This window comes from Danio aesculapii, chromosome 10, assembly GCF_903798145.1.
Source record: "Danio aesculapii chromosome 10, fDanAes4.1, whole genome shotgun sequence".
Taxonomy (NCBI): domain Eukaryota; kingdom Metazoa; phylum Chordata; class Actinopteri; order Cypriniformes; family Danionidae; genus Danio; species Danio aesculapii.
Window position 1 is genome coordinate 25,472,963 of NC_079444.1, and position 13,664 is coordinate 25,486,626.

General features: G+C 35.7%; 1 protein-coding gene across 1 annotated transcript in view; it reads right to left on the reverse strand.

Moving 5' to 3' along the window:
- The window catches only part of grik1a (glutamate receptor, ionotropic, kainate 1a), a 96,336-nt gene that overhangs the window by 22,858 nt on the left and 59,814 nt on the right, over positions 1-13,664 (reverse strand). The window contains 4 exon segments of the mRNA XM_056466739.1: positions 1,334-1,452; positions 8,901-9,124; positions 9,956-10,159; positions 10,628-10,735. Coding sequence (XP_056322714.1) covers positions 1,334-1,452; positions 8,901-9,124; positions 9,956-10,159; positions 10,628-10,735 — 655 coding nt within the window.

The window sequence follows — 13,664 nt, forward strand, 5'->3', positions numbered from 1 at the left end:
TATATATATATATATATATATATTTGTATGTATGTACACTGGCCACTTTATTAGGTACACCTGTCCAGCTGCTCGTTAATGCAAATTTCTAATCAGCCAATCACATGGCAGCAACTCAATGCATTTGAGACATGGTCAAGACGATATGCTGCAGTTCAAACCCAGCATCAGAAAGGTGATTTAAGTGATTTTGAGCGTGGTATGGTTGTTGGTGCCAGACGAGCTAGTCTGAGTATTTGAGAAACTGCTGATCTACTGGGATGTTCATGCATAACCATCTTGTCATCCATAACCTCCATGTTTTACCAAGTATTCAAAGCAGAAAATAAAATGACAGTACATTTAAAACAAACAGAAAAGGTAGTGGTGTTTACTGTAAACAACATTTACTAAAAACTATAAACAATATCTATTACATTACACCAAAATAGTATTGCTTTGAGTATGTTTTGCTTATAGGATATTAACTTCATAACTGACAAATCACAGCACATTTCACATGATTCAATAACACCTCATTTGCATTTAACAGTATAAATGTATCACTAATAACTGAAATATCCTTTGCTATCCTATCCTGAAATGTCCTTTGCATTAAGAAATTTGAAAACCTATTTTAATATATGTCTGGTCTGAAAGTTACAATATGTTTACATTTTAACGTTAAAAGAGCTGCTTTAAGCATAATAGATTATCCTAAAATCCACCAGTGACACGAAATACCCGCTCCAGCACTTCACCATTTTTTCTGTACAATTCCTGTTAGCGTTTCTTCTTCATGGCTGAGCGGTCTCTCTGATGTAAATAAGATTTATCTAATATTTCAGCAGAAAACTCTCTGTAACGTGAGGTCAGACTACGCTGCATAATGATTTGTCTGGTTCTCCAGTGCTCATTAAGCCGCTCTTGGCGTTTCACACTTTTCTGCACACCTGACAGGTCATCCATTTTGTTTCATGCCTTCTGTAGCGGAACCAGCAAACCTCTCCTCACTAGCATCGGATCCATTACACCAGAGGAAACACAGCCAAAAGTTTGCAAGCCAGAACAAAAATCTATTTAATAACTGGTTGTGACTTATAACCATGCCAGAGGTGCATTTTCATGTTCATAGCGCTACAATTCTCTATTGTATGAATGTCACTGCATCAAATCTCCAAATGAAATTAAAAAACATCATTTTTTTGTATTCATTTAAACTGACTGGTCTCAAGGTGATTTTTAGCGAACGGATAAAGTTAGTTCCCCTTAAGCGCTTTCTCTAAATGAATGTCACTTGGTTTGATGTTGTTTTATTGTCAGGTGAAGCGATGTATTGTTGTGTGTAACGTACCTTGACGCATTAGAGCCGCGACGCCGAACCATAAACTATTCAGCAGTGTGAAGTTGTTTTCGACCACTTCAGATGAAGGGTTGCAGGGGTGTGGGTTGTACCATTCATATGGTGTGAACCTGCCAGGAGTCATAGAAAACAGGCTTTACACAGATAAAAAATGAAGAGAGCACCAAAGACCGGGTTTAATACTGCGTTTGAGAAGCTGCGTGTTTGGCAATTTCTGAACTGCAGAACACTTAAAAAAAAGTTTTCTTCTTGCTAAAGGCTATCAATAACTGCTCAGACTGAAGATTATTAAACATCCCGTTTTTGAGGAGGGAAGCCTGGAAACAGGTGTAAGGTAAACCAAAATGTGCTTCTTTGAACGGATTTAATGTTCATTAAACTCTTATTTCTAGGGTTGTCAATTTAATCTGTAAACTTTGTTATTAATTATAATTAACCTTTAATTAAAATGTATTTTAAACAATTATAAATGATGCTTTAATTAATACATGAATTAAGTAGTTTTTGCACACAGTTTAATTTAAAAGGCTGTAAATTGAATGTTAAAAAGTCCTTTTTTTAACCCTTGTGCACTGTTTGAATTTACTACCCTTTTGTTATGTAAGGGGTGAAAACATCTACCCAATTACACTGCTGTAAAAATGCATCAGACAATTTTTTTTTCAACTTCAATCAACGTTAATCAACTTCAGTCCTGATCAAAATACTAAATTATTTAGAAAATTAGAGGATTTTAACTCTTTAATTGCCAAATTCACAAATGATGTCACTGATTAGGTGAAAAAGCACACAAAATGATGTATTTTCAATATAAAAAGTAGTTGTGGTCTTGGACATGTGAACGATTAGTAGCAACATTGGCTTTGATGCATTGTTAAATTAATTTTTTTCCTCCCTATTTTACTGTTGGTGACTGTTTTTGCCCCATTGACTTCCATTATAACCACATTTGATGGTACATAAATACACAGTCTTTGTTTTTGTTTACTCTATGTAGTTCTGAGAGCTGAGATGCATATTTTGATTTTCTCAGACACATCAAGGTAAGTCATAAAGGTCACACTCACAGACACACACACACTTTAATTTGCTGTTATACTCCATATGAAATTCAGAAACTAAGCTTTTTTGCACAGGCCTATCTAAAGGGTAATGGTGCCAAGTGATGTTCAACAGTAAAAAGGACAAATTTTACCTCTTCCCAATAGTGAAAACCACCAACAATGATTTTGTAAACAAAAAAAATGTGGTTATATAGAAGTAAATGGGGCAAAAACAGCCACCAACAGTAAGTAACGGAGAAAAAAATGAAAATTAATTAAAAACAATGCATCAAAAAAATACACACTTAGGCCTCGTTAACACTAATACGTCTTTTTAAAATGCCATTTTAGAATGAAAACGATTAACATCCACACTGGCGTGTCATCTAGCATTTCTGAAAAGCCCTCCTTTCACACTATACCACTGAAAATACACATCACCTGACTACATACACACACTCTGTCATGCGCTTCAGCATATGCTCACGTCTGAGCTCCAAGCATTCAGCAGGTGCTTTGAGCAAAAAACGCCAGAGAGCAGTGCATGTCATTTATCAAGGATGTACCACTGGATCTAATCTCACTTGATATTTAATCAATATTGTCTCTATCTAACGACTCTTTGGTCTTTTGAATCCATCAGTTAACGTGTCACAGTGTCAGTACACCGCTTCAGTCTTTCGCTTTCACGCTTGTACTTAGTGAAGTTTATTTATAAACTAATTTCGAGAGGATCATGCTTATGATTGTTTGCAGCTGGTCCTGCATTATCAAATTTATGATTCACCAATCTGACCGTTCCTAAGTCACTATAAATACCCTAAGTTCCATATAACAGCCATCTTCATTTTGAAGAATCCTCCCTACTACCCATACTCCTCCTCCTTACCTAGAAGGGTGACACAGTGGCCCAGTGGTTAGCACTGTTGCCTCACAGCAAGAACGCCACTGGTTCGTATCCTTACCAACCCAGCTGTCGTTTTTGTGTGTAGTCTACACGTTTTCTCTGTGCTCACGTGGGTTTCCCCGGTTTCCTACCACAGTCCAAAAAAATACAACTTAAGTTATTGACTAATCCAAATCGGCACCATAGACGTGCTCCTAGTAAGTAGTTGTCTCAAAAGAGCAATCACTATCTGTTCATTAGCTACTACGGCAGGGGAGTTTCGAGATCTACCTGAACTCAACCTCCCCTCTCACCTTGCAAACGGGAGAGAGCCCCAGGCTCGAGGATCTTATGAGCGCAGGGCTCTCTCCAGGGACAGCATGCCAAACAAGCTTTATAATCAATCATCAGCTAAGTGTGAACACATGAAGTAAATTTTATCGAAAACCTCAGATACTGTTGGTTGGTTCCTGTTGGTTGTGCACCTTTTTTACCAACCAAGTTTGTCGACACCATTATAACAACACAGATCACCCCGCGAAAAAAGTGATTGACAAGTGGTGATTTGTGTGTAACTTATCTTTATTTATTTATGATTTGGCTATGGGTAAAACAAAGATCATGCGGGTCAGGTAGTTGAAACGGTAGGCTACAAATAATGAATTTGTTATGAATTAATTAATTATTCATAAATAATTAATTCACCGCTGCCTACGACGACGATGCCATCATCCATTGCGATGTTTCACATTAGAAATCGCACAATGCCAAATTGGTAGACATCACCCAACCCTAGTGGAACCCTGCATTTCTTTACAGTGTAACTACACTGTAAAAAATGCAGGGTTCCTCACAATTTATTCATGTTGTTCCAACACAAATAGTTTAAGTTAACTATTAATGATTAAGTGGATTGAACAAAGAACAATTAAATTATCTCAAAAAACAAAAAAAATCTCAAGAATTGGGTTGTTCAGCTCAATTTAAATAAGTAAATTGAAAAAGCAGCAAAAATCTTTTCTTTTGAGTGTATGTAAGACTAAATCAGTAACATTCCTTATAGCAGCCTTTAAGACATTTACTTTTTACACCTTACCAACTTTTCATTGCTAGAGAGCAGAAAAGAACACAATTACAGTTGCACGGCTAGCATCTGAAAGGCACATCCTCCGTCCTAGCACTCAATAATTGGGTCATTTATAAAAGCCCCACAGTGGATCGATGCCTGATCAGAACATGTCACAAGACTCATCCGTCATGCCTTGTGGTGTGCGGCCGCTCGCTCTGTAAACTGCTGTACATCAGCTATCAGAGCTGCCAAAATTCAAGATCACAGTTTAAAAGACCCCCAGCAGGACGTCACTGTGAACAAATGGGTCACTCGGCACAAATGAGCCCTCTGTAACACAGAGACCCCACCAGCTGTCCAGTAGAAGAGTCTGGTTGGACACCCATTTTATTGGCCATTTGCATTTTAATTGAAACGACCAATCATCTGGCTTGCTTCATGTTCTATTTGGGTAGCTTCTATGAACTAGACTTTAATAGGCTCGGATGCAGCCTTGTTCATCCTCATGCAAAAAACAAAACGTTACCGACTGAGCCGCTGCATTATGCACTCATTGGTGCACCAGGATGTCCATAACTGATTTTTTTACACCATTAATCCAAAACCCGTCAGCAATATAATAAAGTCTGGGTGCTGTTTATTACTTATTGATCTTTTTGAAGATCAAATCAGCATTTAGATTCTGGCAACTCATGAGCGCAGTAATATAATTTGAGAAAAAACACACTGCACTCCCACAACGCAACGTGATATCAATCGGCACGATCTGCAAAACAGCTTTAGATTGGAAATCAGACAGAAGTCGAGGGTGTAAAAACTTCTTGACAGCTTCAAAGAGAGATGTACAATGTTCCCTTAAGCAGCAGATAACAGCAATATTCTTCAAATGACAGCCTGATAATGTGGCTCTGCGTGTGATGTTAAACTATAAAACATTTGAAAGACGTTTCTGAAGAAGTGGGTCAATGTTCCTAGATCTAACAACCAATTTGCACATTTGCTTTGCGAATTTTTCAAGATGCATAAGTAATTGCTCAAAGTAAACTTACTGTAGTTTTTTTTAATGAATATTAGCATACACGTAAATGACAGCAGCTTTCAAAATGCTCGTCAATACCAGTATCTTTTTTGACCATTGTCAGTATGGGTGTACGATACTGACAAAAAAGTAATATTAAGTTAATAATTTAGTTAATTAATTGAATTAATTATTTAAACGGTTTGTTTAAAGGGCACCTATGATGAAAAAAATCAACTTTTGCAGCCTGTTTGGACAGAAGTGTTTGTAGGTATAGTGTGTCCACAGTCATAGTCGTATTAACATGTCTCAGTAGTAATGCGTATAATCATATCAAGGAGACAGGACGTGCGCAAAGCAGCTGGGACTAAAAGATCTGTTCAGCGCTCTGTGATCATCAATCATCATCAAATGTGATCAAGAATGAGTTTTACAAGTTAAAACTTTTTAAAACAGTGCCACATGTTTGTAATGAGTTTACAATATTACCGTCTTTATCCCCACAGCCACGAGTCACTACAATTACAAAAGAAGACGCTACAATCCCGGTTTGTGGATGATAAATTAGGTTTATTTTGTGCATTAACATAGCGGATATCCATACAGCAGTGAATATTAACGTGTATCCTGTCTAATTTGCTAAGCAAAAACAGTGCATGTGTATGTGTCTGCTGTGTGAGTGTGTCTGTGAACTTTGTAACGGCATTGTGTGTGACTCATCGAAAGGCTTGAATTAACTCCTCATCAAATATTAATTTGAAAGTTCTTACTGTGGTATTTAATCACAAACATTACGCGGGATCCGCTTCCTTCATGTCTGCCACTGTGTTGATTATCTGACGCAGCCAAGGCGGAGATTGAGGCACACTCTGATAGGCACGTGGGAACGGTGGGCGAAGAACTAGCAATAAATGCACAGGCAACAAAAACAGCTACATTGTGTTCGGAGTAGAACACTCCGATGTTCTGAAAGATATAATAAATTACCTGAGTTTTGAGCTGAAACTTTACAGAGAAATTCTGGAGACACAAAAGACCAATCTTAAATCTTGAGAAAGAGGTAAAATAGGTGCCCTTTATAACATATGATGATGTAGAAAAGATCATCCATGTTGCGTTAATTCCACACACATTCATCATATATTGTGATTAGGCTCTTGTGCTGATATTTAGGAAAACAGCACTTTTGCTTGTCTGATATTACGTAAAGATCCCCTGAAGTGTCTTGAAATGCCCATTGTAATTTTTTCAACGTGTTGACGTAAATTACAGTGAAACAAAAAGACAGTCTGGGACAAAAATAATGACCAGGACAAATGATGTCCTGAAATTTTGAGTCCTGTCCCACAAATTGTAAAAATGTCTATAAAAATATGAAGCTGTTATTGTTTTTTAAATATCCATTTGCATGGCTGCTAATTTCCAGTGGACAAAGATGAAACACATTTATTTATTTATTAAAATATTAAATTATTATCTTCACATTTCTATGACTGAGGATAACATACAGACACGTGTGGAGCAAAAGGACCAGTCAATTAAAAGTGAACTGCAACACTGGCCTGCACAAGTATTTCCCACTTAAAACAGTTAAGGTTAAAGATGAGTCCAGTAAAAGGATGAAAAGTCTATTTTATCCAATATATTCAGTTCTTTATGTTTAGTAGACCTAATAGTTCCTGTCAGGTAAATTGCATTATATTACTCAAACTTCCGAACTCAAACTGTTATTAGCGATTAATAGTATATTATGTAAATTATTTTAATAATGCTGAATGCATCTCTCGTCCATGTGTTTTAAATTGTCCCCCAAATTTACATCTGCTGTGCTGCAAGATAACATAAACATTTGGTCACTCAATTGACATTAAATTAAAACTATTAAAACACATTTTAACACCATTAAAACAGCTAATAGCATTTTATTATAATCACAACATCTCCAGAGGCCTTGAGGTTGATAAAGTCATTATAACAGGCTTTGACATCTAGTCAAAACTTTTGGGTTCCCAAGAGACTTGTTTTTCTGCAAAATGAGTGACATGGTTGATAATGTCAGCTTACACATTGTTAAAACAATGAAGATTTCCAATATTATTGTAAACAATTATGATCATCCACCTGTCTCATACTGTTTCTTTTCTGACACTGAGTATGTTTCAGAGCATATACGGGAATCAGAGAGTGAAATTCAATACCTTTTAAGACATTTTTTAAGACTCTTTCCATACATTTTAAGACCTCATAACCACTTTAGGTTTCAACTGGAAACAATGGCAAGATTTTAGCTAACATTTTATTTACTAAACATTAATGTAAGAAACTAATCCAAAACTAAAACATTATTCATATACTGAAATCTAGCTAATTCAGCATGTTGGCGCCTATAGATCTGTAGAAATAATGGTGTTGCCTTGGTTACTGCAGTAAACAAAGCAGCATGATGTCAAATCTAGCAGGATGCTATTGATTTCATAAACTACACAGCATCCTGATATTCACGGATTTAATTCAGGCAAACTTTAGCATACAACCATACATTGCATAATCAAAAATGATATCAAATTTAATACCTTGCAAAATAGCATTTAAGAGTTTATAATACTTTTTAAGGGCCTTAAATTTCTCTATATTGATTTATCAACTTTTAATACTTTTTAAGACCCCGCAGGCACCCTGTGTTTACATAGACACCAATACTCAGATTTTAATATGATCAAGACAATACTTTAATTAGGAGTCTACCATGTAAACAGAGATTTTTGATGACAATAATCTGACTAAAGTCATAATCATATTAAACACAAATCCAAGTAAGACATGGAATATTCCTATTGTAGTCTAATTAATAAAGTGCAGTACAGACATGTAAACACCTTAAACTATTATAGCCGTGTAGGACTTTTTCGCCGCATAATGTGCGACAGGATAGTCCATACACATGCACGACTGTTTGACACTATTCTCTATGCCTTCCAAATCAGTAAAGGACCACAGACATACACATTTCCAAGAGCACACACAGAGTGAACTCCTGGAAACTCGTCACACCCGTTATCATCATCACTGAACACACTTTTATGCTGAAATTATTCTTTCAATTTGGTGTGCTGTATTAAATTCCATTGAAGCAACACTCTCCCACCAGTCTTACTTCATTCTCGCACCCATTACCTCAGAGTATGTCAGGCGGCATGAATGAAATGTGGCTGAATGAAAGTGAAACTGCTGAAATGCAGTTAAAATCAAAAAATTTAAAGCCAAAATTACAAGAAAATCCAGGGGAAAACATTAGATAGCGTGTCTATGTGGTATAACATGTAAAACTGGAACATGAAAGGAACATTCTAAAAGCAACTCATACCTTAATCATATTGTTAGCTTATTTAGATTAAGGTAAATAATTCGATTACTGATGTCCATGTAAACATAGTCACTGAATCAACTCAATTCAAGTCACACAAACTTTATGTACTGTATGCCCTCCAATACATGAAAACCCAAGTGTGCTTTGGTCTTTAAGCCTAAATCTCCAATCGTACCTGGCAATCACAAATAGCACGCAGCTCACTCCCAAACAGGCCAACAGCACGTACATCCAGATATCTGGGGTGAGGGGGTTGAGGAAGGAAAACACCCCTGGATTGGTTCCGTTTGGTTTGCGGTACAGTATGCTGATCCCCAGGGTCATGAAGGGTTTGGAGAAGTCAATAACCTTCTCTCTGACATAAGTGATGGTCAGCGGAGCAACAGCCAGGTCTGCTATCTGAAAAGGAAAATAAATAGAACTAATTTCAACTGCTGGAAAAAAAAATGCAGATAGATGCAGCTAATATTGAAGTTCACTTCACTGACATGTAAACAAGTGGCGCCTGCAGGGATCTATCCCACAACAGGGCTTTGATAAAAAATGACTGTCTGTTTGAAGCCTTCTGTTGTTTGACGGAGTTCATTTAAAGTAAAATGGCTCTACTGTAGACAGTGAGATGTTTTTCTCCTATCATACTGGCAAATAAAATAGATTATGAAGGTCAAAAAAGAAAAATAAGATACAAAGCTATTTTTAATAAAATATAGAAACAGATTTTTTTACAGAGAGATGAAAGCACAAATGTCATTATTTATTTATTTATTTGTTTATTTATTTATTTATCTTATTATTTAAACATTGGGCTACTTGCACAAAACATGAAAGAAACCAAAATATTTTAGCTTTGAAAAATTATCAAATTACAAAAATCATTTATCACAAATGAAAATAGCTTGTTTAATTAGTTTTTACATAGCAATAAATCAATAGTTCAAACAAAAAAAAAAGCAAAAAGAAAACAAAAAGCAAAAATCAAAAACAAAATGACTTGTGGCATCATAGGATGTTTTTCAAACAAAACAAAACAAAACAAAACAAAACAAAACAAAAACAAAAACAAAAACAAAACAAAACAAAAACAAAAACAAAAACAAAAACAAAAACAAAAACAAAACAAAACTTATGTGGCACCATGGGCTGTTTTTCAAACAAAAAACAAAGCAAAGCAAAGCAAAGCAAAGCAAAAAACAAAACGACTGGTATTTGTGGCATCATGGGATCACTCACGTGGTCGATCAGCTCCCGAACCATGCCATTCCACTCGCCTTTGTCATTCTGAGCCCCGTATTTGCCATCAGTAACCAGCTTGACTTCGTAGGTGAATCCCAAGATGTTAGAGAGCTCCTTCAGCAGGTCCAGACAGTAGCCCTCAAAGCGTTCATTCCCATATAACACCTTGTCTGACTTCTTATACATAACATACGGGTTCTCCTGTTCACAAGATAAAAAAGCAAGTGGTGTATGCAAATGTATAGCGCATACAAACAAAACAGATCTCCAAGGTATAGTTAGCTGACCAAATGAGATTTTAAGAGAACTGCTCAAAATTACTTTACATTGCTGTTATTATACGCTATTTTTTAACAAGCTTCTATGTCTAGTTGAGGTTAATACCTTTACTTTTTATGCAACTAGTGTGTTGAAATCTGAAACCAAATCCAATTTAGCTACTTGAAATCAAATGTTTGGTAAGATTTTAAGCTATTTTCAAATACAGTATTTTTAATTTTCATATTGCTTATACAGAAAAACAAAAACTATAGACATTACTGTACACAACAAAACACAACAAAACTCACTAAAATTAAAGCAAAAACACAAAATAAAACAAATAAAAACAAGTGAGAGTGATGAAATCATAATTTACATTAAATCTGATTGTGTTTTTTTTTTTTTTACCAGAATTGTGGTGACGATAAGTGTCCTGTTGGCCAGAGAATCGGTGATGTTTTTATTGTCTTTTATCTCAGTCAGGTTGAGGCCCGTGTACGAGTTCCACACTCCAATCTAACAATACAGTACAAGAAAAAGCACATGAGTATAGACAGTCTTAGTCAGTGTAGACTACTGTTTAATAATAATAATAATAATGAATAGTAAAATAGTAAAATAGGCCAGGAAAGGAAAGGTAAAAATGACAAAATGAGAGAAAATTAAAGAATCTAGTCCTAATTCACTAAACCTACTTAATTGTATAATTACTTCTCAAAATCCCAGAAAAGCACTCAGGCACTCAGCTTTCATTTTAATACATGTTTTATGCATAAAATATTAAATCACTAAGGAAGAATTATATTGCTTCCTTTTACTTTAAAACATAAATATTCTGAATATTTTGTTTAATCAATCAATCAATCAATCAATCAATCAATCAATCAATCAATCAATCAATCAAATCAATCAATCAATCAATCAATCAATCAATCAATCAATCAATCAATCAATCAATCAATCAATCAATCAATCAAATCAATCAATCAACCAACCAATCAATCAACCAACCAACCAACCAACCAAATCAAATCAATCAATGTCCACTAAATGGATGCTAACAATAAATGTAGTGTCTAACATGCACACTTAAATAGAAAACACAATGACATAAGTATTGTTTGAGATATAGATGCAGCATCATGCTGTAAATGGTTCAATAATGTAGGACCTATGTCTGCTGTATTAAAAGGTGAAACAGTTGTTCTAAAATTTAAGACATATTCTATATTTCTCCAGGGCAATAAGGTAGAATAAAAGCTTCCCAGTAACTGCTTTTCGGCAGTAGCTTTTCTGTAACTGACAGGTCTTTCTGTTATCTCCATCATTATTCAAATGAAGGCCTTCAAACATGAATATGAAACACAAGAAGCATAAGGACATGAAAAATGTGTAAAGATGTGAAGATTTGGGAGCATGTCTCTGAAAGGTTTTGCCTTTTGAAGTGCCACAGATTCTCGAAAATGATCATTTATTTGTTTTAAAGAAATAGTTCAAAATTAACATTTACTCACCCTTAACATGTTTAAAACCTGTTTGGGTTTCTGTGTTCTGTTGCACACGCAGACTGTAAAAGATATGGACGAAGTATCCGTGACGTCACCCATAGGGTTCTGAAGAACGCAAAAGAAGCTACAAGTAGGCGTGGCCAACCGTCACCATTTTGTTCGCGCATCATCGCGCCGACCGGGGGACACCAAACAAGGGCAAAGAGGCAGAGCGTGAGCGGAGCTACAGACGCCTGCTAGCATTTTGCTTAGACTGGCTTTTCTTTGGGAGAAATGCTTATTACTTTATTACCTGCGACTCGTTTGTGTTCTGACCACGTGTTTGGTTGTACACTATATCAATAAAGTGTTTAGACTTTTATAAAACAGTGTTCTAATACAGCGATCAACTAAGCATTGTTTTTATGATGTTTTTCTCCAGGCGCAAAATGCTAATTACTTCCAAATACTATAAATATAGCTTGTGTTAGTAAATGCAAGGCTACTTCTGAAATCCAGGCATAACACAGTGTGAAAATGGAGGGAAATGGAGGCAACATGAATGGTTTGTGAGAACAGTTAAGTGTACACAGCATGCCATATCATCTGATAATTGTAGGAAATTGTAGGCAACTGACTGTGTAAAGCCACATAAAACAAAAAAAATATGATGTATTTGCTGAGTCCGCAGCTAATCAGCCAAAATCAGCTGAGGTGAAGTGATGGCGACCAGCGAGACCTAGCAGTCACTCAAGTGGCCATGCCCTTAAATATGAAGACTTAATATAACTAATTAATATAAATGGATGAGTTATTAAAAAAAACTTCACCTCCTCACAGTTGTCATGAAGGGCAATATTAGCTATATGAACCAAAATCGTTCTTTGTACCAGGCTGTAAACACCTTTTTTCTGCTGTAAAACTGGCCGTTTTAACAGTGGGGTCAATAGAAATTTGCTCAATTATGGAGCCAGGACTAGCGGAATTTGATGAATTGCAGTTTCAGTTACTTCCGTATTGGCTTAAAGAAGAAGAGCGGGAGATTGTCGCTTGGTTGCACACAAAAGAAGACAGTTGCTGGGACCCATTAACTTCCATAGTGTTGTATTTTACTGGAATTCGATGAATGGCAGCAACCAGCATTCTTCAAAATATCTACTTTTACGTTCAACAGAAGAATGAAACTCATAAAGATTTAAAACCACAGGATGGAGAATAAAGGATGAGGTAAATTTCATTTTGGGGTGAACTATTCCTTTAAAAACTGATTTAGAATAAGTAAAGAGTTTATTGTTATTTAAAAGTAAATGATTTCATCACAAAAGAAAATTATAGCTTATACATAATCACTTTTATTTAGGCTGAAAATGCATTAAAGGAATCAAATCTTTTGAGGGATTTTTTTCTCTCACACCTTTGCAAGCTTAAGTTCATAAATAATGTTCAATACAAACAGCCATTTGGGATTTTTTCCTAATCTCTTTATCTTTTTGAAGCATACTGTTTAATGTTTTGTTCATTTGTGTTGTAAAATTGAACAAAAGTTTGCAAATGACGAAATGATGTTCAGTGAAGCCCATTCATTTCTAATTATCTGAGAGAGAGTAAAAAGTGGCTTGTGAAGCTAAAAAACTAAAAATAACAAAAACAAAAATATGATCCCGTTAAAAGAGAAAGCTTTAAAAGAATTAAACTGCTTGACGAAGGGCTTGCCTTTCTGCGTTCGATAAACCCTTTGTTAGCACAAGCCTAATCTAGTCTGTGTTTATGTATGCCACTTGTCACACAGACTCGTACGGGTCTGAAATGAGCGACTTATTCAAATGAACTTTAAAAGTAGATTAGAACGGCTCTGCAAATATCTGCCTGAGGATTAATGCACGTTTTTTTTCTGCACGCCTGAGCTGGCTTTTATGGAGATGTATTACTTATTGAGGCATGAAGCATTGTGGGAAAAA